The following is a 24,776-nucleotide window of genomic DNA, read 5'->3' on the forward strand; positions in this document are numbered from 1 at the left end:
GACTTTTCCTCTGCAATAATTAATTCTTTCATATCAAGTCAAAGTTAGCAAGAAGGCCAATGACAAGCAAAAAAGACTCTTGTAAAACATCCAGTAAAATGATGTGGCTGAGCCATCTGTTTGAATTCCTACCTTTACCATTCTGCTACTTTATGACAAAAGGCAAATAACACCCCAATACTCAGGGCATATCCATGTAATGAGAGGGAGTGAGCACCTTCCTAAACTCCTAAACCCCCAACATTTAGAGGGGGTTATTTATTTTATTTCTCTAATCACAGCAGCAAATACAACCCAAACCCACTATAAGTTGAAATACAAGAACCTAGTAGCAGTGGAAATTGGAGCTATGTATATATGCATATATATACACATATATATGTATATATTCAAGCATAATTCCTATTGCCCCCAACTTTCTTTGCTTTTGCAACCTTAAAAATCAGCTGGGGTTCTGCAGCCAGCACTGGCATGAGATAATAGTTTTGAACATGCACGGAAGCTCTCCACTCTTCATAGTTTCCTGCTTCTTACAAAGTGCTTTCTTTGAGCAATCCTGATTCACACCATTTAGTCCCAAGCCACAGCGGGTAGATGGCATAATAAAATGAATCTTTCACTCCAGTTATTTTAAAATAGAGCACTGGAGTTAACTTTAACAAAGTATTTTGCATTCAATTAAGATGCTCTGTAGCAAACAAACCTGGAATACAGAGGACAGGAAACCTTTACTGGACACTAAGAACTATCTTTCATGACCAAAGCATCAATAATTCACAAAAACTCAGTCAGTTATATTCTATTACATACTCTTTACTGTAACTGGTGTACAAAACCTATATAGTCAGTCTCTGAGGTACATTCAAATAAGCTGAGACAGCAGAGAAAATTCAGTTACTTTCACAGAGAAGCTCAGTCTATAGTATCTTCTGAAGTGAGGAATTCATTATCTTCACCTCCAGCTTCTATCTCATCTCAATCCTCCTGGGGTATTTTTACTTCAACTGCACACAGCACCCATGCTCTATAACACAAAAGTGCTAAGACAGATGAGTGTGTTCCTCCACAACACTTAACGTGACATTAAATCTGCAACCATCCTTTTACTGTTGCAAAAAGCTTGCACTTTCATTTTGGGCATCCAACACCCAAAAGCTGAAAAATGAGTAGACCACTCCCTAGAACTGTACTCCTAATAAGGGTTGTTATGAAGAACAAGAAAGATCTGATAATATACATCTACCCAAACACACTACGTTTTAATATAGAGACTTCAGTTAAAACAAGTATATGTCAACTAACACAGAAACTGATTCCCTAGGAGACATTAAGAAAACCTGAGTGCAAATATTAACACTGGTTATGCATTCCCACAAGTCTTGTGCTTCATAGCTGTTTCTTAGATTTCAGTTACTTCCAAACTGGAGAGCCTTGCCCTATATCCGAGGCTGAAAATTCACAGTGAGCCACTGCATTTTGGCTCACCTCACCTCCCAAGCCTATCACATAACCCTCCTCACCAGCCCTGGCTCAGCACTGGGAAACCGAGGGTTTACAAGCCTGGAGGAAGCAATCGTGCTGCTCTCCAACACTTCTCAAAGCATTTTTGTTTAGAAGCACTGTATTATTCTTTCAGTATTCCCATCTGTTTGTTGAAGCACCTCTGACACCTCAGTCTCGAGCATTGCTCTTGCCTTGACTCCTCACATCAAACACCAACTTTCTGCTGTATTCCCCTTACCCCTGCACACCTACAGCACCACACTAGAGGTGAAGGCCACCCTGCTGTGGCACTAATTGCCACGAGCTGCACCTATGCCAGACTTAAAGCCTCTGACTCATGAGCTGGGATTACTTATCGAAGGAGCACAGCGGCTTTTGACCGGAGCTGCTGCCTCCACCCACTTCTGACACTTCTACCCTTCCACCAGGTACAGCTCAGCTGCCACAAAGCAGGGAATAACTGCTGAAGTGCACAAACCACAACAGTCAAGATGAAAAGAAACGGCACCAGTTTTCTTTCAATATATCAAGCAGTAATTTCTGAAAAATACTTATCACTGTGTAAGCACACAATGAAACAGGACTAACCCTAAACTGTAATCAAACTCCAAAGCTCACCTAAAAAGTCACACCTGCAGGTTTGCACAGCTGGTTAGCCACACACACTGTAACTAATAAAAAAGGTATTCCTGACCTAAGGATCTTAAACCAGAAGTATATATGTAAATTCTGCTGAAGGCAGTTAGTTGTCTGGATTCTCTAGAAGAATTAAATGGTTTGTTAAACTGGGATTAATCCTTTGGAGATTAATATTTGGAAGGCTAGATGAAAAAAATTCAAAGCACACCACTCAAAAAGTTTGATATCTATAGATCTTGGCCCTTGAACTACTCAGGTAACTAGTCCCACCACTGTTTTAACTTAACTAACTACTTAACATTTTCTTTTGTGGGGGAGGTTTCTGTTTTGCGGTTTGTCTGATTTTGTTGTTGGGTTTTTTTTCCCATTCTTGCCTTCCTTTTGCATCCTCTTTCATCTGTTTATTGTCATTTTATTAATGCTTCAGTCTCTAAGTAAAAGCTATTTAATCTACAGGTTTTACAAAGAACTTCACGTTTTCCAAGATTAACAACATTAAATGACTTTTTGCTAAGATTCTTTGATACAGTTTACAAGCCATTAAATGTGAAATCTGCAGCATTGGTGCAGCATTTTCCTTACATCACTTACAGACAATTGCAACTGTCTAAAACACAAGCTGCTAAAAGATTCAAGTGTTATCACCACAGTGCTAAGAGGGGAGAACAAAGAAAAAGTTGAACCGTCTAAACAAACAGCAGGTGCTTGTATCCAAAATCCTATTACAGCTGACATTTTCACACTGTTCTTCAAAGATCCCTGCGAGTCTGAGTGCAGTGTCTCCCACAGAGCACCAGAGCCAGAGCCCCAGAGGATTACATGGAAGCTGGAATGGATAAGGCCTTGCAAGTATGTGAGCAGACAAGCTGGATGCAGCATTTCTTCCCATCCAGAAGCATTAGTACAGCTCTGGCAGTAATTTGAGAGTCTCTGACAGAAAAGGGATGAGAGGGCAGGCAGGCAGGATGGAGGACAGGAATGGCAGAGAGGTCCTGATACAAAAGTGGTCAATGCCAATGAACTGGTCTAATGTTCCTAAAAGGCACCAACAGCAGATGAATCCATCTGTCCCCAGAATGAATATTTTAGCAGCCAGCATTGTATGAAGATGACTCAGCTGGCACTTGGATTTCTTTCTCCTTTATATACTTACATTAATATGCTCAAACGCTGTAGAAGAACAAAGTTATTAAGTAAGAATGAGCTTCTCTCAAAGAAATGCAATATCTTATAAACACCAAAGGGCTCCATGCACAAGCCAAGCGAAGAAGTACAATGGCCTGTGATCCAGGAGACCATATATCCCACTTGGATAGTACTCTTCAATCCTCTGGAAACACTTCACGTTTCTTTGAGTTACTCTAACCATTTCTACAGACTTGAAGAAAGGCAGTACTTTCTTTTGATTTAGAAATCAAAACAACAGAGGCCCTTCCTCTGCACTGACACGTCTTATGAATCACAAACAGGAAGAAATCCTACTTGGATAAGTGACACTGTAACCTCTATTTTTCTCCCATCCCCAGGTAAGTGGAGAAAACACACACCAATTTACTTTACTTGTAACAAACTGAGCTTTGTTACACCGAGTCTGTATGCATTTAAGCATCTGCTTTCAAAAAGTGGCAAAATCAGCCTCACAGAGAAACACAACCCTCCTGGTAAGTCTCCTCTGTCTCTCTCAATTATCCATTTTCAGACAGATTCATTAAATATTCTAACAAATACCAAGAGTGATAACTGCCAAATGGAAGACAGTCATTTCATGAAAGCAATCTGTTACCAGAAAAGACTCATCCAGCATCTTTCCAGAGACAAGAAAACCTCAGTGTTCTTTCTCTGTGCCATTTTTATATTAGCACTTGACTTTTAAATCAGACTCATCAACTCCTTTCATCCCCAAGTTCTTCCATTCCTGTCACTCAAAGATGGGCTGACTTGACTCTACCAGGATTAAAGACCTGTTGGTCCACGAAATCTATACTTTATCAAGCAAATATTCAAGCCTGCACTGTTTTACCCTTCATTTCCTCTTGCACATTTTTCTTTAATGAACTTTTAGCACAATCAATGTCCAATCCCCAGTAACAGTCAATATAAACCTAAGATGATTAAAAAAATATATAGCAATCACCAGGATTAACAGCACCAGATGTTCTAGAACAGCAGACCACAGATAACTGGTTCAGAGCTTAAAAATCAAATTTCCTAGCCACAGCCTTTATCATCACAGACCTAGGGGCTAAATCCCCCCTCTCTTCTACCAGTAAATACTACTTAGAATTGTGAACAATAAAATTTATCACAGAGCCAAAGCTTCTTCTGTTTACTTCTGTTTGGTTGAAGTGCACATAAAACCTGCCTTGTGCTAAGAACCTGAAAAGACAGCACAAAAAAGTAATTTACTACAGAAACATATATCTGCATTTAATTACATGCAAAAAAATTAGCATCACTAAACTTTACTTGTCTGAAAGCATCAAATGTTATTCTAAAAAATGGAACAGTACTTCTGTATGTTCAGGAAGGTACTAACTTTTTCCATAACTTTCCTAAAATCACATCAGAAAATTCAATCTTGAAACCAGGTCATATATACTTATTCAGCTTATCCAGCTGCCTTATCTGGGATCATCTGAGTGTTCACAGAGTAAAAGACATTTTGCTCAGATTGTGCAAATCAAGAGGTTTTAACGATGGTTAAACAGCACATTTGCATACTGTGTTTTCTGCCAACATACCCAGTTAACAGGGCCAATTGCTTTTGCAGTCTTTTGGTGAAAGATTTCATGTTAGTCAACTTTTTCGCCTAAAAAAAGGATGTTTAACAATTATCAGCTACTCCACAAGAAGCAGAAGTACCTAGCAGTGGATCAAGGACAACTGTTAATGCAATCACTTAAGGTCATTATTTCAGCTGATGCTAAAGGTAGAAACTGACCTGTGGATGCATCTCAGAAATTTAAAAAAATAAAAATGAAAAGCAGCTTCCTGATGTTAATCACTACCCTATTTGCCTCTATTTATGATGCAGTCCTTGTAAAGCACACAGGCTGCCTACTTGATTGCAGTATCACCACAGAACAACTGGTTATGCAGGAAAAAATGTTAACAATTCCAGTCCATGCCTCACCGGCACTTAACTGCCTCCCAATAAACCAGCACAGCATAAGGAAGTCTTGTACTGTCTGAGTTTCTATTTTTGAAATAACAGATAACAGCACAGTGCTTGGAAAAGAAGTATATTAATGTCTACATTACTATCCAAATTGGCATTTGGCCAGGTAGGTTTTCTGCAGTTCACCATTTCACAACATGGGCACTTTTAGTTATAAGCTACTGCTGTTTTCTCCCCCAACACACATTTTTCCTATTTATCCCTGCACATCGTTACATTTTACAAATGAACATAGTGTTTCTCTTTCTCCTAATATCATAAAGCTTTTAAGACAGAGGCAAAATAGAAATTTTTAAAGAGAATTTTAAAAAGTATTTAAAGATGAAATCTGGTCAGTTCTAGAGTGAAGAGCATGAAAGAACATAATTCACATTAGGCTATGGCCCAGAAGTACTGGCCGTAGTGGAAGGAAGAAAAACAGAGTAAAGGATGACAAATGATTCCTGTTAAATCCTCCTCTTCCCCTCAAAATTCCAGTAATTAAATGAGCTAAGTTTAAACTAACATTTGTACCTTTATTTCCAATTAACACACAAATCAACATAATAAAAAAGAAAAATAGAAAATTGCTGTGAAAGCCCAACCAAAGAGAAGAATAATTTTTAGTGCAGTTTCTCCTGCTACTACATCCAGGTAAGAAACATCCTTGGGTTTTATGCTCCTTACTATGAATATTAAAGTGGATTTTTGGATGGAAAGAGTAATTTCCTGAAATAATTGGAAGGTGCCAGATCTTATTTTTATCAATACTGTCTGTTTAATGCTCTACACAAAATGATCTATAAGTCTTAAGATGAGCTTTGACAGAAGGACATCCAATTTGGAAGGGTGGGATACTTGGCACCAACTTCCTTGGTCTCAGGGTAGAAAAGAACTCAATAAATCAAAGAGACTTTACAACCCTCTCTACAAAACTGCACGAACATGGAGGAATTATGACAACCTTATCTTTCAAGATTGTCATATCGTTCAAGATCTATCAATAATTCAGATCCAAATTATATTCAAGTAGATTCTGTCATCTTCGTTCTTGGTTAATGCAGATACAAATCAGAACCACTTCCTTTTCTAAAAGACAACTTTGTGCCTGTATTCCTTTACAGACAGTTGTTTCTGCATTATCAGATTGATTTTTAGTACAAATTTCAAAGACAGGATAAAGGACTAATTGTACTGGGTTTATGCACAGTGGGCTTTAGAAGTGAACATCACATTACATGAATAATTAGCACGAGTTCAGGGGAGAGGGCAGAGGGTTTATCAGAGAAACAGAAGGTTGGACCCTGGCAGAGATACAGCAAAACTTGAAACCTTTCAGGGATATTGGTCAGGCTTAAGGTTGAAACCCCACTTAATACCTTACACTACCAAACTGACTCCTGACAGGGTGCTTTTCTTGCATCAGAAAGTGCTGCCTGCAATGCATTCTAACTCCTGGTGTACTTATTAACCAGTCTGAGGCAAAGGTTACATGTGCATAAACCAGAATGCACAAAAATAGTTGAAACACTACCCCACCTCTTCCTACCACTCTGGTACTTGTACAGTTTGTTAAACTTGATAAGACGCTCATACTCAAACTGAAACACGAACATTTTCCATAATATTAACACACATTAAACCCCATGCTTTACCAGGAAAAGACAAGCTTTTTGCAGTAGGGAGCAATAAAAAAATACTATGTAGAAAATGTGTAACATGCAAGCTGAGGTACATTTCAGTTTTCGGGGAAGGAGGAGATTGACTGGCTCTTGATCAGCTACCTCAAGGTAAAAACTGCCCAGGCAACACCTCCAAAATTAATATCACACAAAATTAACTACTTCATAAAAAAAAAAAGGCACTAAAAAGACACAAACATACACAGGTTTTTGTGAGAAATTAATATAAAGAACAAATAGCATGTTGGAGAAGACCTTTGTAAATTTGCCCTGGAGAACATGCTTCAAAAACAAGACCATTTCCTTGAAAGATGCCACTTTCCCCAGGTTGTCATACAGCCAGCATCTCACTTAAATAAATTCAACAGATGTTGGGGAAGACTATACAGAGCTGGGACAAGGATTAAGTTTTGCACAAACAAACTGATCCAATGCTTAAGGCAGCAAGTTCACTTCTCAAAATTTCCCCTAAAGTATAGATGATTCCATACAACATTTTGGATGCAAAATGCTCAGCAGAAGTCCACTCATTATTACTGTTGGCTTATCTTTTATTTTGTATATTATTGAGGCTTGCAATTTATTGTGTAGTGCAATAGTTAAGACAACATGTCTTGTTTAATTTATTATAAAGAGCAATTAAGATTCATGGAATAATGATAAAATAATCTGAACCTTATCTCAGTTTATCTGCACACTGGAAAAAAACCATACAGCTGGTTTCACTTCTTTGCTGATACAGAAACACCATTTTTCTAGTTCTATGAGGAGAGTCAAAGCAAAGCTAACTAAAAGTTCACAGGGAGGAGGAAAGTTCAGAAAGATCCCATAATCTGAGCAAAACCCATTCTAAACAACCTTATTAAAGGAGAAACATTTCAAGTCATACTATTTAAAGGGTGGTTTCCTGAGAAATGTGTTGGAAGTTGGTCTCAGAACTTTCAGATTTTTTGGATCCCATTATCCATTACTCCAGTTGTTCATTTGCTGCACACAAAAAGAAATGGCCATGTCATTACAAAAAGTTAAATTTCACTGGTCAAACATACAGGGATCTTAAGAATTGTGGCAGCATCCTGGAAAATAGTAATAATGATAATAAAGAAAGAATATCTTTGAGCTACTAACTGGCACTGCATGCCTTGAGAAGGGTTGTTTACCAGACACTGAGCTATGCAGCTCATTTCAGCTGCATGCCTTGGCTGTTAAATAAGGCTCTCATGAGTCAAAGTTCTCAAAGTAATATTTCTATATGTAAGCAGAATTTTTTAATCAGGCACAGCAACACAAATCTTCCTAAAAGTATAGCCCAAACTGTCTAATCCAACAATCAATTCCAAATCAACAGTTAAAAATGACATTTTCACCTAGAGTTTCAAGAGATTGTACCAATAAATAATATTACTGTCAGGAAAGCATACATTAAGTTTTTCTAACAAATTTGCAATACAAAATAAAAACCAGAGGCAATACTTTGAGATTACCTCTAATTTAAATTTTTCCCTCTAGACTTTGAGGCAAGTGTACTAACTTAAAACCTCATCTTTCACATCAACATCATTTTTCATTTGTGAACCCACATGGAATTCCCCTTTTTGAAAGTTGAGAGGTTACAGATTTATTTAATGATTGTAGGGATTTTCCCAAAGACATGCATGTGCTCATCAGGAGACATGAAACCAAGGGTGGGAAGGTGGGTGGGCACTGAGCCAGATCCTGCTGTTTAGCCCAATTTTGTGCCTTTGTATTATCTGGTCTCATAGTCAGAAAATCCAACCACAATGTTTCATGCCAACAGGAGAAGCTTTGTTCTGTAAAGTTAACGGAGTGGTTAAAAAAATATAAAGATATGTATACAGATAATGCCAATATAGTGCTGTCATTGTACAACTGGCCTACGCCTGCACCTTTCTGTGATTGCTTGTGGGCAGCAGAGCTTAGTGTGCAAGCAACAATAACCCATTTTTCTCAAATTAGCCTTTGGAATAAAGAATGCAAAGATGTTCCTCAGGCCTTAAGCTGACACTATGCACCATTCATCCATCCCATTCTACATTCTTAGCCTTCAATTAAAAGCATCTTTATTCCTCTGTGTTCATACAGCATTTCCTGGGTTTACAATCACACACTTCCCACTGGTCCCAAAACCTGACACACTGAAAAAAACAACGCTAACAAAACACTCAGTTGGAGTCAGGAATGAAATTCAGCTTCATCATCAGATGTCAGGCTGAGCATGCAAGACCAATATAAGTCATTCACCTACAAACTGGAAGGCAGGGCAGTCAAGATGAAGCAGCAGCAAATGGGTCACTGCTTATTCAATTCACCAGTATTTGTCTCCAGCAACCTCAATTATCCACTACAAACTGACTCCTAGAGACACAAGAAGGTTGCCTGTGGGTTGGTTTGGTTTGGATTTCAGCCCGTACAAACCCAATTTTGTAGAGTTACACAAAAAAGAACTCTTAATTAACTTCAGACACTGAAGAGTCACTAGCATTCAAAAATTGTAAAAAGATGCACTTTTCCCAGATTCCAGAAAACACAAGGAACCCTCATCTTGCCCACAGGTAAGTGCCTTCAATTTCTCTCAAGTTCAGTGGCAACTGAAGCTGTCTCCTAATCTACAGGGAAGCATTTCTGACCTTTTCAGGGGCTAGTTGACAAAAGCAAGCCTGTATGTGCACAACCATGTTAGGTACAACACATTTGTACCTTATTTTATGACTCATTTCAACTGCTTCCAATGCAGCCTTGTAATTGATTTATATTTGTGAGGGAGGGCAGAAAAGAGTGTTAGTTATTCATTGTATTTATTATTAGCTTTAAGAAAAAAAAGGCTATGTTATTTGCTCATTTCCTTTACTAGTGCTGCATAATTTTGAGACTGTTGGCCTTACAGCCAACAGAGAATGCAACTGCAGAACTAATTTCTCAATATTTTGCTTAAAAGCAGTTTTGAGACACAGTTTAAAAGTTACTATCATCACATTGGCCTCTCCACCAGGAACATCATATTAAAAGGAAATTGGAAATTCAGACCTATGTTCCAGTTAGACTCCAAACAGCTAACTGCTTGGCACTATCCCTTCTACTAGTCTATCTCCACATGAGGAAACATCACAGGGCCAAAAAAATCCCCAGAAAACTGAAGAGAACCCATTTTCTTCATTCAATATGGAAACAGAAATATTCATTTGTTGAATAAGTGTCAGTTTTCCCCACAAAGGCAGTTAACCCACTTTCATAGCTTGAAATGGTCTCCATCTATCTACACCCACAGATATCTACAATCCTGGATAGCATTGCTAATTTTTTTCTTTTTGTTCTTTTTACTTATGCTCACAAGTAATAAACTAGTGTAAGTTTAGCCCAGCACTTAGAAACACTCCAAGGTAGCAGAGTAACGTAGGGTAAAGGTTGAATTTTGGAGGGATTTTTTGGTTTTGAGGTTGTGATGGACTGGAGACCGATCCTGGCTTCAGAGCAAAGCCACTGAGGTTTACACAGTCCAGCTCACACTGTCAAGACCAGTCTGAACAAATCTAACAGCTACCAGCAACATGCACAGGTCAAACAGCCACAGCATAGCAACCATCAGCTCATTCTCAAAAGGTGACACTTCTCCACCCAGTGAGAAAGGCAAAGCCTTCTCCTGCACTTCATGCAATTTAGTGCTAAAGAGCAGATAGAAACCTTCAGTTACTTCAGCATGCAGGATTTAACAACACGTTCCTCTCGAAATCCTTATGTTTAATGCTCTGATTGTGTTGAGAACCAGGTCCTACAACCCTTGTACATCAGGGTAAACCAACATCTCCAGTTCAGGCAGTTGAATTTCAGGACTATCTACACTCAGGATAACATGTACTGTTAGCCAAAGGCTCCTTGGCAGCTCATTTTTCTTCCCAAATAACACCAGTTGCAAAATGTTCTTGATAGTGAAAAATTTCCTTCTTTTTTTTCTTCTTTTTAAACGAGCTTTGATCTTGCAGTCCTGACAGAAATAGGGAAATATTTAACAAAACTGCTTCTACTTCAGTGAAGAGGTAACATAACACCAAAGCTCAGTAAACATTTTGAATAACTTTGAACATCAGAGCACCTGTTTTAAACAGTTGTTGGTATTTGTCCCTGGGACGCTCATCATCTGAATTAATCTCTGCTCATTGCATAGACAAGAGGAGAGGATTCTGTGTGCTTCAATTTTTGAATAAAATTATGTGCAGTTTTTCTTTAAATTTTTACCATAGCAGGTAGAATAAGTTAAGTTTTAGAGAACAGTATCTTTGAACAATCCTTTGGAGACACTGTAACAACATTACCGAAAAACTGGTGGTGGGAAATATCCTAATTAAGTCAGTGACAGAAAAACGTACCAGATGATGCTCCATGAACAAAGGGAACTCTATTACTCCAGGACTATTTATCGTGACTCTGCCAAGCACTGCCTTTGGTCATGTCAGGAATTTAATTGGTAACCTTTTATCAAAACCTTTAAGTATTCAATCTAAAGAACTCAGATTAGATCATGCACAGAAATACAGTGCTAGTGAAAGAAGATTCTGTGGCAAAGAAAATTAAACTAGAAATTAACTATTTTGATTCATCAAGGTAAAAAAAAAACAAACACTGAAGCCATTATTCACCTGGAAAGCTGTAACCACTTCATCACATCAGCATGGAGACAAACTAAACTGACACAACCTCAGAAGATTAGTTATTACTCTAGTCTAATCCAATTAAGTGTATTTCCTGATTTTGCTCAAATGAATACAGTAAGACTTCTCCACCAACTCCTGCAAAGGAAACAGCAATAATCTGCTGATAATCTGCAACACAAATAATAAAATCCCTCTATAACAAAAGGTTCGGTGTGAATTTTTTTATAACACTAAATTTGGGAAAATAGTTTAAAAAAAAACTATTTAAGCTTTCTAAACTATCTGCTACCCAGTGATCAAAAGCCCTTGGAATTTCCTAACCATTTCACAATTCATGCTGTATTTACCAAGAAGGATAAGGAAAAATGGAAGCAAATCAACACTCTCCTATGGACTGAAAGACAAATTCAGATGTGCACGTTTTGAGAAGGAAGTATTCAAACATTACAATAACATCCATCACTTATCAAAAGCTTAAAAAAATACTAGTTTATATTGTGCACCATGAAAAACACATGAAGCTGTATTTTGTTAAATGCAACAAAAACTGCTCTTCTAAGCTATTTATTAATTACATTTTCTTTCCCTCCTTTCAGGATACAAAAGATGGACTAACAGGTTCTCCTCTTTGATACTTTACTCCAGAAGCACAGGGAGTGGGGCAGCAGTGCCTTCTTTCATTTGACTGGGATTTTAAAAGATTTCACCAATCTTCTCCAAATTTTTAGGGAACATACAAATTGATTTGAATATAAATAGTATGCAGTCAACAAAGCAGTGCTGGTTTTGTGCTTAAGCACTGTACCCAAGCCCTACGTGTGTATCCTGTTTTTAAGGACTGTACATTGTCTTAATGTAAAAGTGTTAGAAAGTTCAACCTTCCCATGGGGTATTCAGGAAAGGGGGGAGGACGAGGACAATCAAGTCATTCTGTGCAGATGTTACACTAACACAACCAGATATCAGGATAAGAGTCACATCTGAATGAAAAGCAGGAACTTAAAACCACATGGAACACGAGAGAAGACAGAGTCCAATAAACCTTCTCCTCATTCTGGTTCTGGTTTTGAAACAAACAGAACAGAAATAAACCAACCTGCCTAAAATAAAACACTTCAAAAAATGTCATCTGTAGCAATAAGACAGAAAACTCTTTTTGAGTAACACTGAGATACTAGATGGAAATTTGTTAATCAAGTGGAAAAAAATATATATCAAAGCCCAAATTAATTACTGATTAATACTTGATATCAGAATGAGAACAACCAATGGTACACTTACGACCTCTGAAGAAAAATCTATAAAACCCCATTTAAAGGGAATGAAATTGTATGTCAACATCTCTACTGGGCTGGTAGTTCACATTCAGAATGAATAATTAGTAAAATTATCATTTGAGAGTATACTTTATTCATAAGGAGAGATACTAAATTCTGTTAAATTAAGGCAAATAAGTTTCCTTTACAAAGACTGAAAAAATGGAGAACAGTTGAGACTGATTTTGCAAAGACAGGCTGATAATTGAGACTGAACAAAAAAACTTGATTTTATTTTTTCATCCACTGTTTTCAAGATAGTTTTAAAGTCATTTAGTATGTAAGGTTTGATTCCTAAATGTGTATGTGACAGAAAGATCCTCATTTCAACACCTTGAAAAAATCCAGTCAAAATGTGCAGCCATGTTGGCAAACCCCAGTCAGCTCACCATCATTTCTAAAATTTGACAGCAATCTGCCTTCTCCAAGTGTAGGGTTAATTGCCACCTTACTCGAGGCAACTTTCAAAATACACTGATAAATTAATAGTTGCTAAGTATCAGTGGTACTTCAGAGGCACAATTTAAAAGGAAAAAAAAAAAGAGTCAGACTTCCAACATTTTAATGATTCCTTTCTGCTGCCAGGTGGAACGTCTGGTGGATTCAGAAGAGCAACAGCTTCCCACGGAACTTAGCACAGATGACTAAATGCTTTTGATGGCACAGTGAACCTCTATTTTAAGACTTCACTTTTAACTTCACATTACAGTTCACTACCATATGACTAGAGGCCAAACGTTAGGAATTTGCATCAAGAATGAAAGCACACACAAACTCCTGGAGCTACCAACAAACTGCTGCTGCAGGAATGGTATAACATGACATTTTACCCCAACAGGCAGACTTGTATTTTTACTGCAGAACATTTCACTTAATTGTGAGCCACTTGGACTTATTAAAAGGACTAAGAAATGATCAGTCCTAAAAAGTTCACACTACTCCTTTGAGAATTCATCAGCAGAAAGACTAAGGTTTCAGCTCATACCAGTTATGAAGACAGTCATCTGTTAAGAGAATCAATTAACTTTCTATTTAAACTTACATTTTACAGTAACCAATTTATTTACTAGGCACCTAAAATACCGTAATCATAGAATTGTTAAGGTTGGAAAAGACCACTACAATCATCCAGTCCAACCATTAACCCAGCACCACCATGTTCAGCACTAAACCATATCCTCAAGTGCCACATCCACACGCCTTTTGAACACTTCCAGGGGTGGTGATGCCACCATTTCCCTGAGCAGCCAATTCCAATGGCGTTTTGGCTCCTAAAAATCTAACCAGCGATAACATAACTACTCTAACAGTACTCTCAAGGTAGCACTAAAATGTGGGATTAACAAACATCACAAAGTAAAAGTTGGCAAATTTCAACCCCTCAATTTAAGGAGGAGAGCAGAGCCTAGACCTTGTATAAACCACAGAAATGACACTAATATAAAACTGTAAACTTGTCCAGTCACACTTTCATAGAGGCCAGATCCTCTCCTAACAAGCTGTGTGTGTGTTGGCTTCACCTACTGGGTGAAGCTTCTTGATGGACTCCAGGGAAGGAACCCTTGTTTCTGGATCTATGTAGAACTTAAACACATACTAAATGCCAGTCAGCAAAGAAGAAGCACTTCCAGGCAGATGTGAAAGCACTTTTTCAGAGGTGTAGAAGGTTAAATAAAAAAATATCATCAACTAAACATCAAGTGAAACAGAGAGACAGCACAGCAACCGAAGGACAAACATTAACCAGTTTTGACTTAGACACAGCACTTTTCCGCCCTTAAACCTTATTTATATCATCCATATGTGTAGCAGTGGCATTTAGTAACTTATCCTGCATACATCATATCAAAATTACTTCTTTACGTAAAACCATATTATTTATACTCAAGGAAAAAAAATAAATTTGAAAGTCATGGAAAATGAGCCCAGAATCTGGTTTGCTCACCAAACAGGCAGAACACATGCTATAAAAGGGTAACTTCCCCCTACACCTTTCTCCGCCCTGCTCTTAGCCTGACTTGGGCAGAGCAACGTCAAAAGGTGCTTGGACTCCACGACTAACCAATCCCCGGATTCCTGCAAAGCCAATTATCTAAATTAGTAACAACTCCTGTCACTATTTCTGAAGCTGGCACGTATCCCTAAGATAGACATTAAATACGCATTTCACGCAAGCCAAGTTCGTCCACGCAACGCCAGAGCCAAGCACTGAAAAAGTTCATCGTTCTTTTCTCTTGGCCTACTGCAACAATTTAAGCTTTTTAAAGCTCTCTCTCTCAGGACATGTTCTGCGAGGTCATACTTTAAGAACCACTTATGCAACAGCAAAAGGAGCTCATGGTTTCTGTGGACAGAAGAAGCAGGAGGCCCAGAGAGGGCAATCAGTTGTAGCTCAGAGCCAGAGGCAGCAGCTCTACTCAGGATTTTCTAGAAGCCAAGGGCTCACTATTTCCACTGGCCAGGCTGCCTTGCCAGGGCCTTCTCGCTGCTGCCCTATCCCTTTGGACCCTGCATACTTTGACATCTCCTGGCAGAATCCCCAGCTCCACTTCCAACTGTCAACACTTTTTCCTTCCACCCAGCCACCCTACCCATTGGATAACAGCTGTTTGGTTGCCAAAAGAGAAAGACATCTGTGTGGCACCTGAAACACCAAACACATCACAGAACACCAGCAGTTTCTTGGTAAGCACTAGCCCAGGCTACCGCCAAATTCAGTCAGAGCTTTGGCTCACCTGGGTTACCTCTAACCTTGGACAGTGGTGGGCAAGTCTAGAACAAAAGGGTTTGGGCAGTCTGCAAGTTTAAACTGCAACCAGTGCAATATGTCCTACTCCAGATGGAGATCTTCCATGGTGAAGCAATGGCTAACACATAATACAGATGAGTAATTCCCTAAATCTAGAAAACATCCAAGGATGAAGGTTTGTCCATCATTTTAGCAAATGAAGCCATCCAGTAAATCGCATTGTAACTGTGGTGAGGATGGAACATGTGGTGAGGCCATCAAAGTAACTCAAACCACCTACAAACCCTTCCCCTCCTCTCAGCAGGTCAACTGTGCAGACACCAGACTTATTAGGATTAAAGGGAGATACAGAAATACCTCGTCCCCAACACCCATTTACCTTGTCCTGAGGGCCTGCCAGGCTGCATCAATGTCTGCATACAGGTTTTTCTCGGAGGGTTTGCCGGTGCTCACCCCGTAGCCGGAGTAGTCATAGGAGAAGACGTTGCAGTTGATGCGGGAGCCAAGGCCGATGTAGAAGCTGCACATCTGGCCCAGGTCCACAGCATTGCCGTGCGAGAAGAGCAGCGTGTACCGGCCGGTGGGGGCACAGCGCACGAACATGCAGCCCAGCCTGTTATCCCGGGCCGTGCGGGAGAAGAACACTTCCACGGCATCCAGTTCCCGCTGGGAATACTGCCAGTCCGCCCGCTCGCTCAGGTGCAGACTGCAGGTGCCCGAGCCCGTGGGGGTGCCCGCCCCGGCCGCCGCCCCGGCCTCCTGCTGCTGCTCGGGCTGCAGCACGGTGTAGGTGGGCTCCGGGGGCAGGAAGGCCAGCTTGGCAGCGATGCGGCTGGGGCACGGCGGGCAGCAGAACAGCCAGCACAGCTCGCCCAGAGAGAAACCGTTCATTCTGGGGCCTTGTTCTGGCATCAGAGACGCCGCGGAGGAGGGCTAAACCTATCCTGGAAAAGAAGTCACACGCACACGGAACCGGCCCCAGAGCCCTCCTCCAAACGCAAACCTGCCGCCTTCCCTGCGAGGACACCGGCTGCCCTCCCAGAACGCAAACAATGGCAACCTTGGAGGAACTACAGTCCGGCAGCAGCAGTGCAGCTCTTCAAAGCCTCAAAACTGCTTATACAAACAAAAAAAAAAAAAAACCAAACCACAACCAACCTCACGAAACACAGATGGGTTACAAGCAGCCCCTAAAGCCCCCCGCAACTAACGCTACAGCAAACGCAACTCTCTAGACCCCCCTCACGGAACATGAGCCACACGTACACATTTACAAAATGAATGCTCCGACCCCACGGCTCAGCGCGGCGCTCCAGCACCGGGGCCGGCCCCCCGCAGGGAACATGCAGGAACCCGGGAAGCACCTTCCCGCACCCCCCGCACACCGCGCGGCTCCGCCCGCTCCGCCCCGGCCCCCGGGACGCCCCGCACGGCAGCGAGGGGCCCCCGCAGCGCCACCGCCCCCGGCCCGGCCCCGGCAGGGAGGAGGAGGAGAAGGAGGCTGAGGAAGATGCGGAGGGTCGGAGGGAAGGCGAAGGCGAGGCGGAGGCTCAGCCGCGCGCGGCGGCGGGCAGGGCCATGCCGGCTGCGGCGCGCAGGCAGGAGCGGGCAGCGGCCATGTCCCGGCTCCCCCTCCGCGCCGCCGCAGCGCTTCCGGGTTACGGGCGCGGAGCGGCGCCGCCGCAGGTGCCGGGGCGGGCGCGGGGCAGCGCCCGGCCGTGCCCGCAGTGCCGCCCCCTGGGCGGGGCGCCGGGAGGTGCGGGAGGTGCGGGCGGCGGGTCCCGCAGCGCCGGCCGGGACGCGGGAGGAGCCGTCGGGCCCTTTAAGGGACCCCCCCCCCTTTCTCCGCCGGCCGCCCACCCTCGCGCGTGCGCGGCGGGGCCGGGGGCGAGGGGCGGGAGGCGCCGGGGCCATTTCGCGCCGCCCGAGGGGGTTCTGAGGGGAGGCGCCGGGGCCGCTCCGGAGCTCCCGCACCCTGAGGAGTCCCGGGTGCTGCTCCCCGGCCGCCAGCTCGGGTCACCCTGAGCGGTCACACCTGAGGCAGTGTCGGCCCTCAGAGCGGGCCAAGGTGTGCCCCGTGTGAGGGGGAACCCCAGGGCCTTGAGCAGCGCTCGTAGAGAATTGTCCATGTGGTGCAGAAATGCCAGTGGAGCTGCCCCTCCGCAGTGCCCAGGGCTCCGCTCCCTGGGTCCCAGGCTCAAAAGCTGTAAAGGATGTGTTAGATTTGGGTGAAACTGGCCAGTGGTTTCAAGAGGTACCACGGAAAACTGAAAGTGGTGCAATGGCAGAAGCCTCATTTCTTTAGAAAATCAGGGTAATAACCCGTATCCCAAATAATTCATTGAATAAATTAGCTAATCACTTTGGACATATGGCAGACCCCATGGATCAGTGGTCATGGTATTGTGTCTGCATTCACCAATGCTAAGGGCAGAACGCAAAAGATTGTGGGCAAATGACACATTTATGTGTCACATTCTGTTGGTAACATAGCTTATAACAGTAGCCTTAAATTAATTATCGAGCACTCTGTGCTTGATGAAAAAAAAACAACCCAACATTTAAAGTAGCCCAAGTGAAAATACGGGGAAGATTACACCTGTACAGCTCCTCTTACTGTGAAATTCATGTACACCCAAGCAGTGCCCTGACTTGAAGCATGGCATTCATGGTGCTCTCCTAATATGTGTCCATTACCCAACTTGCTACCTACGAGGAACAAAGTTTCAAAAAATCAAGAACTGAGGTCATTTCATTAGTGACAAGCCTGAGATGAACTTCTCTTGCAGTGCTAGTATTTGCCAACTGTAGGAAAAGTCTGTTCAAAACCTACAAAAGGGTTGGTCATGTGTGATATTCCTTTGCCTTTGGAACATCAAAAATGAGACCAGCCCCCATCCACATCAATCTTTAGTTTTGCTAACAATGGGAATTTTAGAAATGCTAAATTCAGCCAGCAGTAATTGTGTCTACACTGACTGTTAAGGGAGAAAATGAAAGGGAGAAATGTGTATCTCCAACCAGCTTGAATGTGTGGCCTCTGGCATGGACAGACTGTTCTCTAGAGGACAGAGAATACCCAGTTAATTACACGTGTTCCAGGCATGTCCTGCTGGGAGGGTGAGAGGGTGAGAGATCAGGCAGGGTAATGAAACACGTCCCACCTACTGACACTGGGTGCCTTCAGGTGGCAGAGACAGCCAACACACCCCACGTACAGGCTGTTCAAACACCTTATGAAATGAGGAAAGGGACTCCTACTCCACAGAATGCGACAGAAAAATCTGGATAAAGAAAACACAGAATAGATAAATGAGGAACCCTGTGAAATTCCTTGGGTATCACAAATGCCCTCGAGCTCCACCTAAGCTGTTACAAGAGGCACCATAAATAATCTGCGGGAAGACTGATACAACCCTGAGAAAACCCTCAATATACCCTGAGAAGTGATTTGGCTGATGAGATCTGAGAAGAACCTGTCTAGTACTGCCGCTATGCGTCCCTTTCACTGCACACACACTGAAACCAAGATAAGAGCTGGAATTTGGGCATGTAGCACCAACTGAAACTAACATTTCTCAGAACCCTTTCAAAGGGTGTATGACTCGCCCAGAGCCAGCAGAAGCTGTTATATCATAAGTAGATTGCTACTCCAAAGAATAGACAATTAAAAGGACAATGTTTCCCATGCTCCACCCTGATCCTTCCTTAGCTCATGTTTGTAGTAGTGAGATTAAAGTGTCCTCTTTGAATCAAAGGGGAAGTGTTATGAATTTGCTCCTTGAGTGAACAAGGCTGTGCAAACCTCATTAGTTCTCATTAGTTATTAAAGTTATTTCTTCATTGTTCACATCATGCACTCTCTATGGTTTACATTAATCTCAGTCCATCACTCGTACAGTAAAATAATTGCTGCACAGTGGGTGCCTCCTCAAGAAAGATAACATTTGTCAAAGTCTTGGAGAGCAAAATGAAGAAAGGAGCAAGAGGAAGTGGCTGAAATGGATATCATGCTGGATGAGAAGGATGGAGAAGTAAGAAAAAGGAGTTCCCAAATTGCTGCCATCATGGCAAGATGAAAACAGTGTCCACAAGTTTGATGCTCAGGAAAGTTGTAGCTTAAGAAAATAATGCAATCAGGACTCAAAATTAGCATTTAGTGTGTATCTTGTATCCTGAGTTTTCAAAAGAAGCCTGTAATGCACAAGTGCTTAAGAGAGTGAAAATTAAGAGAATTTTTATCTACCCATTTGTGTGCTGTTCAGTGGCAGCTACATCGCTCTCCTTCCAGGACCCACGGTTGTATTGCAGCTTGCAGGGCTGGAGGGGTGGCTGTGGAAAGTTGGACACAGACCAACGTATCTCTCACATGCCCCCTGTCCCTGGTGCTGCCCAGAGCTTGGTTTGCTCTCCTGACATTTCAGACAAGTCTCAGAGCTGTCCTAATTCCAGTAGCCCACCAAACAACCATGCTAGCTACATCCACCACCACAGAGAGCTTTGGTTCCTCATAGCATGCTTCCTCCTTCCTTCAGCTTCCTCTTTTGATAAAGATCTCACTCTTTCCCTGGAATGAGGATGTTTCCAGGATGTGCAAATCTTCTGACATCATTATGTCCAGGTACTCAGCTATGGTGGGCACAGAAGGACAACAGATAGGGAATGTGCCAATATTTCTCTGCTCAACATTTGAAATTGCTACTTGAAGAATGGCTGTTTGGGATTTTTCCTCTGTGTGTTGCCCTGATACCACTACTTCAATCCAGCAGTCCCTCTCATCTCAAATGTCTTTTCCCCTAACTCCTTACTTCCCTCTGCTCTTGCTTCTCCTTTTCCTTTTGCAGCCAGCAGGCATTTGCATAGTTTTCACTTGACCAAATACTGTGAAAATGCTCAAGAAAAACAAGTTTTTCTGCTTGTTCTGTTACCACAGAACTCATCTTTTTAATGACCTGTAAATAAAGACATCCCTACTGCTCTGCCTTGTAGCTAATATGACACTAAGCCTCCATGAAGTACCCTGCTTCTTCACTAAATGTTAATATATGGTCTGTAAGAGAAGAATATGCAAGCATTTGATAATAAACAAAATGTCCAGCCCGCTTAGAGAAGGGATGTATCCTACAGGAAAGCAGGTTATCCATAATGTTTTTACTATCCTTTAGTTAACTAGCCTTTAGTTAACTGTTGATGGACCTAGAAAGATGCTTCAGGTGAGCAGGGAAGATCTTCAAATAGCTACCAAAAAGGCAAATATAACAAATGGAGCACACAGTGGTTGGTTATGTCTTGGTTATTTCCGTGTCCTGTGGCCTCACCATGCCTGTTGCAAGGGTAGAGAACTTTGCACTCCACTTCCTTTTCCTGAACACCAGATAGACAAAAGAATAGATGAGAAGACAGTAAGACTGAAGCCAAAGAAGACACCTGGCAGCAGCTCTGTGAAGATTATATATGTTAAACATTAACCATGTCTGACTTCCTGCTGCCGCTGGCCAACTGTGTGACTGTTACAGCTGGATAAACAGTCCACATCTAATACCTGCACACCTGCAACCATCATCTGATGGCAGGACTGGTTACAGATGCCAAACTCAGACTAGGAAGTTCCTCAAAGCATTTTTGCTCATTTCCTGGATAAACAGTGCATGAAAAGTGCAACTATTATTTCTTATTACTGATGTAAGTTAGTAACTGTGTATCCCAGGCCTATTTTATAAAATGTTAAAGCAGTAGCAACACTGACAGGCAATGTCTCCACCAGCTGAAGCACAAGGCAAGAGATCTCACTGGAATCTACCAAACTCAGGTGCAGGGGAAATAATGAAGCACTATTAATGAGCATACTTGGCTCTGTTCTCATCAGCCATGTCATTGTCAAGTTCTTTGCAGTTTCTGAGCAAAATGTGCTTGAAGGAAGAATTTGAAAGAGAAAAATTAATTTGCTTTGGGGAGGGAAGAAGACCCTCCCCAACACAAGAGAACCAGATGTAGTGGGAAGTGGTGTGTCTGGAAAAGAATGCACAGCAACAGATTGTGGCATCAAGAACTTACTGGAGACATATAATCCTCTGGTGCTTAAGAGAAGATCAGAGAATCAAAGAGTACTTCAGGTTGGAAAAGATCCTTAATATCACAGAGTCCAACCATTAACCCAGCACTGCCAAGTTCATCTCTAACCATATCCCTAAATCCCACATCTACATGTCTTCTAAATACCTCCAGGCATGGTAACTCAACCACTTCCCTGGGCAGCCTGTTCCAGTGCTTCACAACTCTTTCAGTGAAGAAATTAGGTTTCCTAATATCCAATCTGAACCTGCCCTGGCACAACTTGAGGCCGTTTTCTCTTGTCCTATTGCTTGTTGCCTGAGAGAAGAGGCCGACCCCCACCTGCCAACAACCTTCTTTCAAGTAGTTGCAGAGAACAATAAGGTCGCTCCTGAGTCTGCTTTTCTCCAGGACCTGGTCTCTGTATAGTCAAGACTTGAAGATATAACACCTAAATTAATTACCCAGGGTAAGCAAGCTAAATATAACCTTCAGTAGATGGCCCATACTCGTGTTTTTTCTGTTGGGTGTATCCTTCCCTACATTGTGCCAGTGGAAAGAACTTTCATTACTTATTTCTCTTTCTGCAGCCGAGCAAGATCGTAGCCATTTCCTGCCATGTAAACCCATGTAGCACTAAACATATGGGTCTATATGGACAAAAGTGCATCAATTATTTTACCAAAACGAATAAAAGGAGGAAAAATAGAAAACCAATGGAGCTGGAATGATCAATTGCTTCTGAAGTATGAGCCTAAGACAAATGACACTATTCAGGGTTTAAAACAGCTTTCTCTAAGGTTTGCAGGGCTTTAATCAAGACCCAGCTATCCTCAGATTTGCTGTGAATACAGAATGAGAAGAATGTGGAAAGGAAAACAAAGATGTACAAACATCAAAACTTATGGGAGGGATAGTGGGGGGGAGGGAAGTGGCAGCTATGTGATATACAATGAGGGTTTAGAGTCTTGATTTGCAGTGACTGCATTTTATGCCTGTCACTGGCAAATTGACATTTTAAAGATATGTTCTTGACTGCTTTTTCATGTCAGTATCTTTGTTCAGGCTATATCTAGGCTGATGAAAGGAATTTCAATTAAGGATGAAATCCTTTCCGTACTGTATTGAAATGCACAGGGTGGGAGCAGAGGGAGAATGGAGCAATGAAAGCTCTATAGAGAGTTCTTTAAGGCATCTTGCTGACACAGGACAAGATAGTTTAGGAATGCCTGGGGCACTGCACTCTGTAACGTGGTTTACTGTGCCTTTACAAAGAAGCAGTGTGCATTCACCTTAGTGCCTACTGCCTGAGGCCATATATCATTCAAACAGGGGGCTAAGGGTTTAATAAATCCCAATCTAGTTTTATTCTTAAGGGAATAGCAGTCTGGAGTCATTCAGGAGTGGCAGGGAGGATGGCCACATAACCTGGCAAGAAAAGGCTGATTTTCATCCTGTGAATGTAAGCAGCATCCTGGGAAATGAAAGGGGTTGTAAATCTGCATAGTGAAAGCCTTAGGGAAAAGAAGTGTGAAAAATAGTAAGACATGGATATGAAGACATTTCATGAGAGAGGAAAAAAAGAGAAAGACAATAGAAAACCCAGAGCAGGAGAAAAGAATGAATACTAATTGTAGGAAACCACATCAAACCTGCTTTATCTACCTACCTTGCAGTAACCTAATATTTGGGGTGAAAGACAAATTAGTTCCCACCGATTACATTCACATAGATGTATTTCTCTTTGCACATTTGTCCCTGTCCATTACTTTTCCACCTATTCCCCAGTGAGAATTTTTAGTTTGCTGATACATGCAGGAGGTTCACTGGGAGTCCTGGCTTCCAGCTGGGCTCCCGACAGCCGTGGTGACCTTCAGAAGGCAGCTGATCCACATCCACACTCCACTCCCACCCCTCCATTCAGTGTGGGTGTAACAAGTGCATTGCAAAGACTCTTTAGGACCCTTATTTTCATTCAGGTGTGAAACTGAGTACTGAGGCACTGCTACCAAAGTCTGGACAAGGCAGAGCTCTGTGTCACTGTGGACAGACCAATAATCAAGCTATCAATTAAAAGACAGCTTGTGTATGTCTACATGAATGTGACCGAGGCATAGACATACATTTCATTCACTACAATAAATGATCTGATTTATCAGCAAGGGCCGGAATTACTGGTCATGTGGTTTACATTGGTGCAGATATTCAGGGATGAGGCTGTCATATATGAAATCCTGACCTGAGTATCTGCATAGAACTGCCATATCCCATGAATGTTATAGGAACTAAAGTGGAAAAATTCCAAATTCTCCTGCCATAATGTGGGAGCTCTGATGGTGTATCACACTGCTCCCTGAAAAAAAATCAAAACTAAAACAAGTGTTGTTTGTGTTTCCTCATTTTCCAGAAATCATCAGAAGACATACGCTTCATTTCATCATAAACCTCCAGGGCATTTTCAAGGTCAGTGGAGATGGAGCTCAGGCTCCCATTCATGAGTACTGGTCATGTAATTAAAATAGAAAAACACATTTAGTCTTCTGCATTCTACTGTCTGTCAGAAATCAGCAATGCTTTATTGAAACATGTGGACCCTTCCAACTGTCTGTCAATCTTCACATCCAAACTCTGAACCATATTCTTCACCTGGAATAACCCTATGATAATCAGCTTGAATTTAATTTTTAAAAAACACAAGCACAGAATGGCCAAAGGTGATTTGTTTTTATAACCATGGAGATCTATGTTTTTGCTTCTCAGCATCACTCAAACTTGTTTTTCTCAAATCATACAAACCCAAAAATGCCATTAATCTGAGACTATCCCTGGATTCCCTGACAGAGAAGTAAATTTGAAAAGCAGGTCTCATGTTTTCACCTGGAACATGCATTTGAGGCTGGAAACCAGGCAGCCCAACTCTCAAGCATCACCTACTCCTCCCTTCCTTCTATTTAAGCTCTTATCTCCCCTATTCTCCCTAGAAAGCCTGGATAAAGCTAGTTGTTCTGCTTT

The 24,776-nt window shown here is 41.7% G+C and overlaps 1 protein-coding gene across 1 annotated transcript in view; it reads right to left on the bottom strand.

The window, feature by feature from the left end:
* The window catches only part of ABHD17C (abhydrolase domain containing 17C), a 28,944-nt gene extending 11,814 nt beyond the window's left edge, over positions 1-17,130 (bottom strand). The window contains exon 1 of the mRNA XM_027688384.1: positions 16,093-17,130. Within this exon, the coding sequence (XP_027544185.1) occupies positions 16,093-16,625 (533 nt within the window). The 5' untranslated portion in view covers positions 16,626-17,130. The remainder of the gene's footprint in view (positions 1-16,092) is intronic.
* Positions 17,131-24,776: the final 7,646 nt, after the last annotated feature.

The sequence above is a fragment of the Neopelma chrysocephalum genome, unplaced genomic scaffold (assembly GCF_003984885.1).
Source record: "Neopelma chrysocephalum unplaced genomic scaffold, ASM398488v2 Primary Assembly neopelma1_75, whole genome shotgun sequence".
Classification (NCBI taxonomy): Eukaryota; Metazoa; Chordata; class Aves; order Passeriformes; family Pipridae; genus Neopelma; species Neopelma chrysocephalum.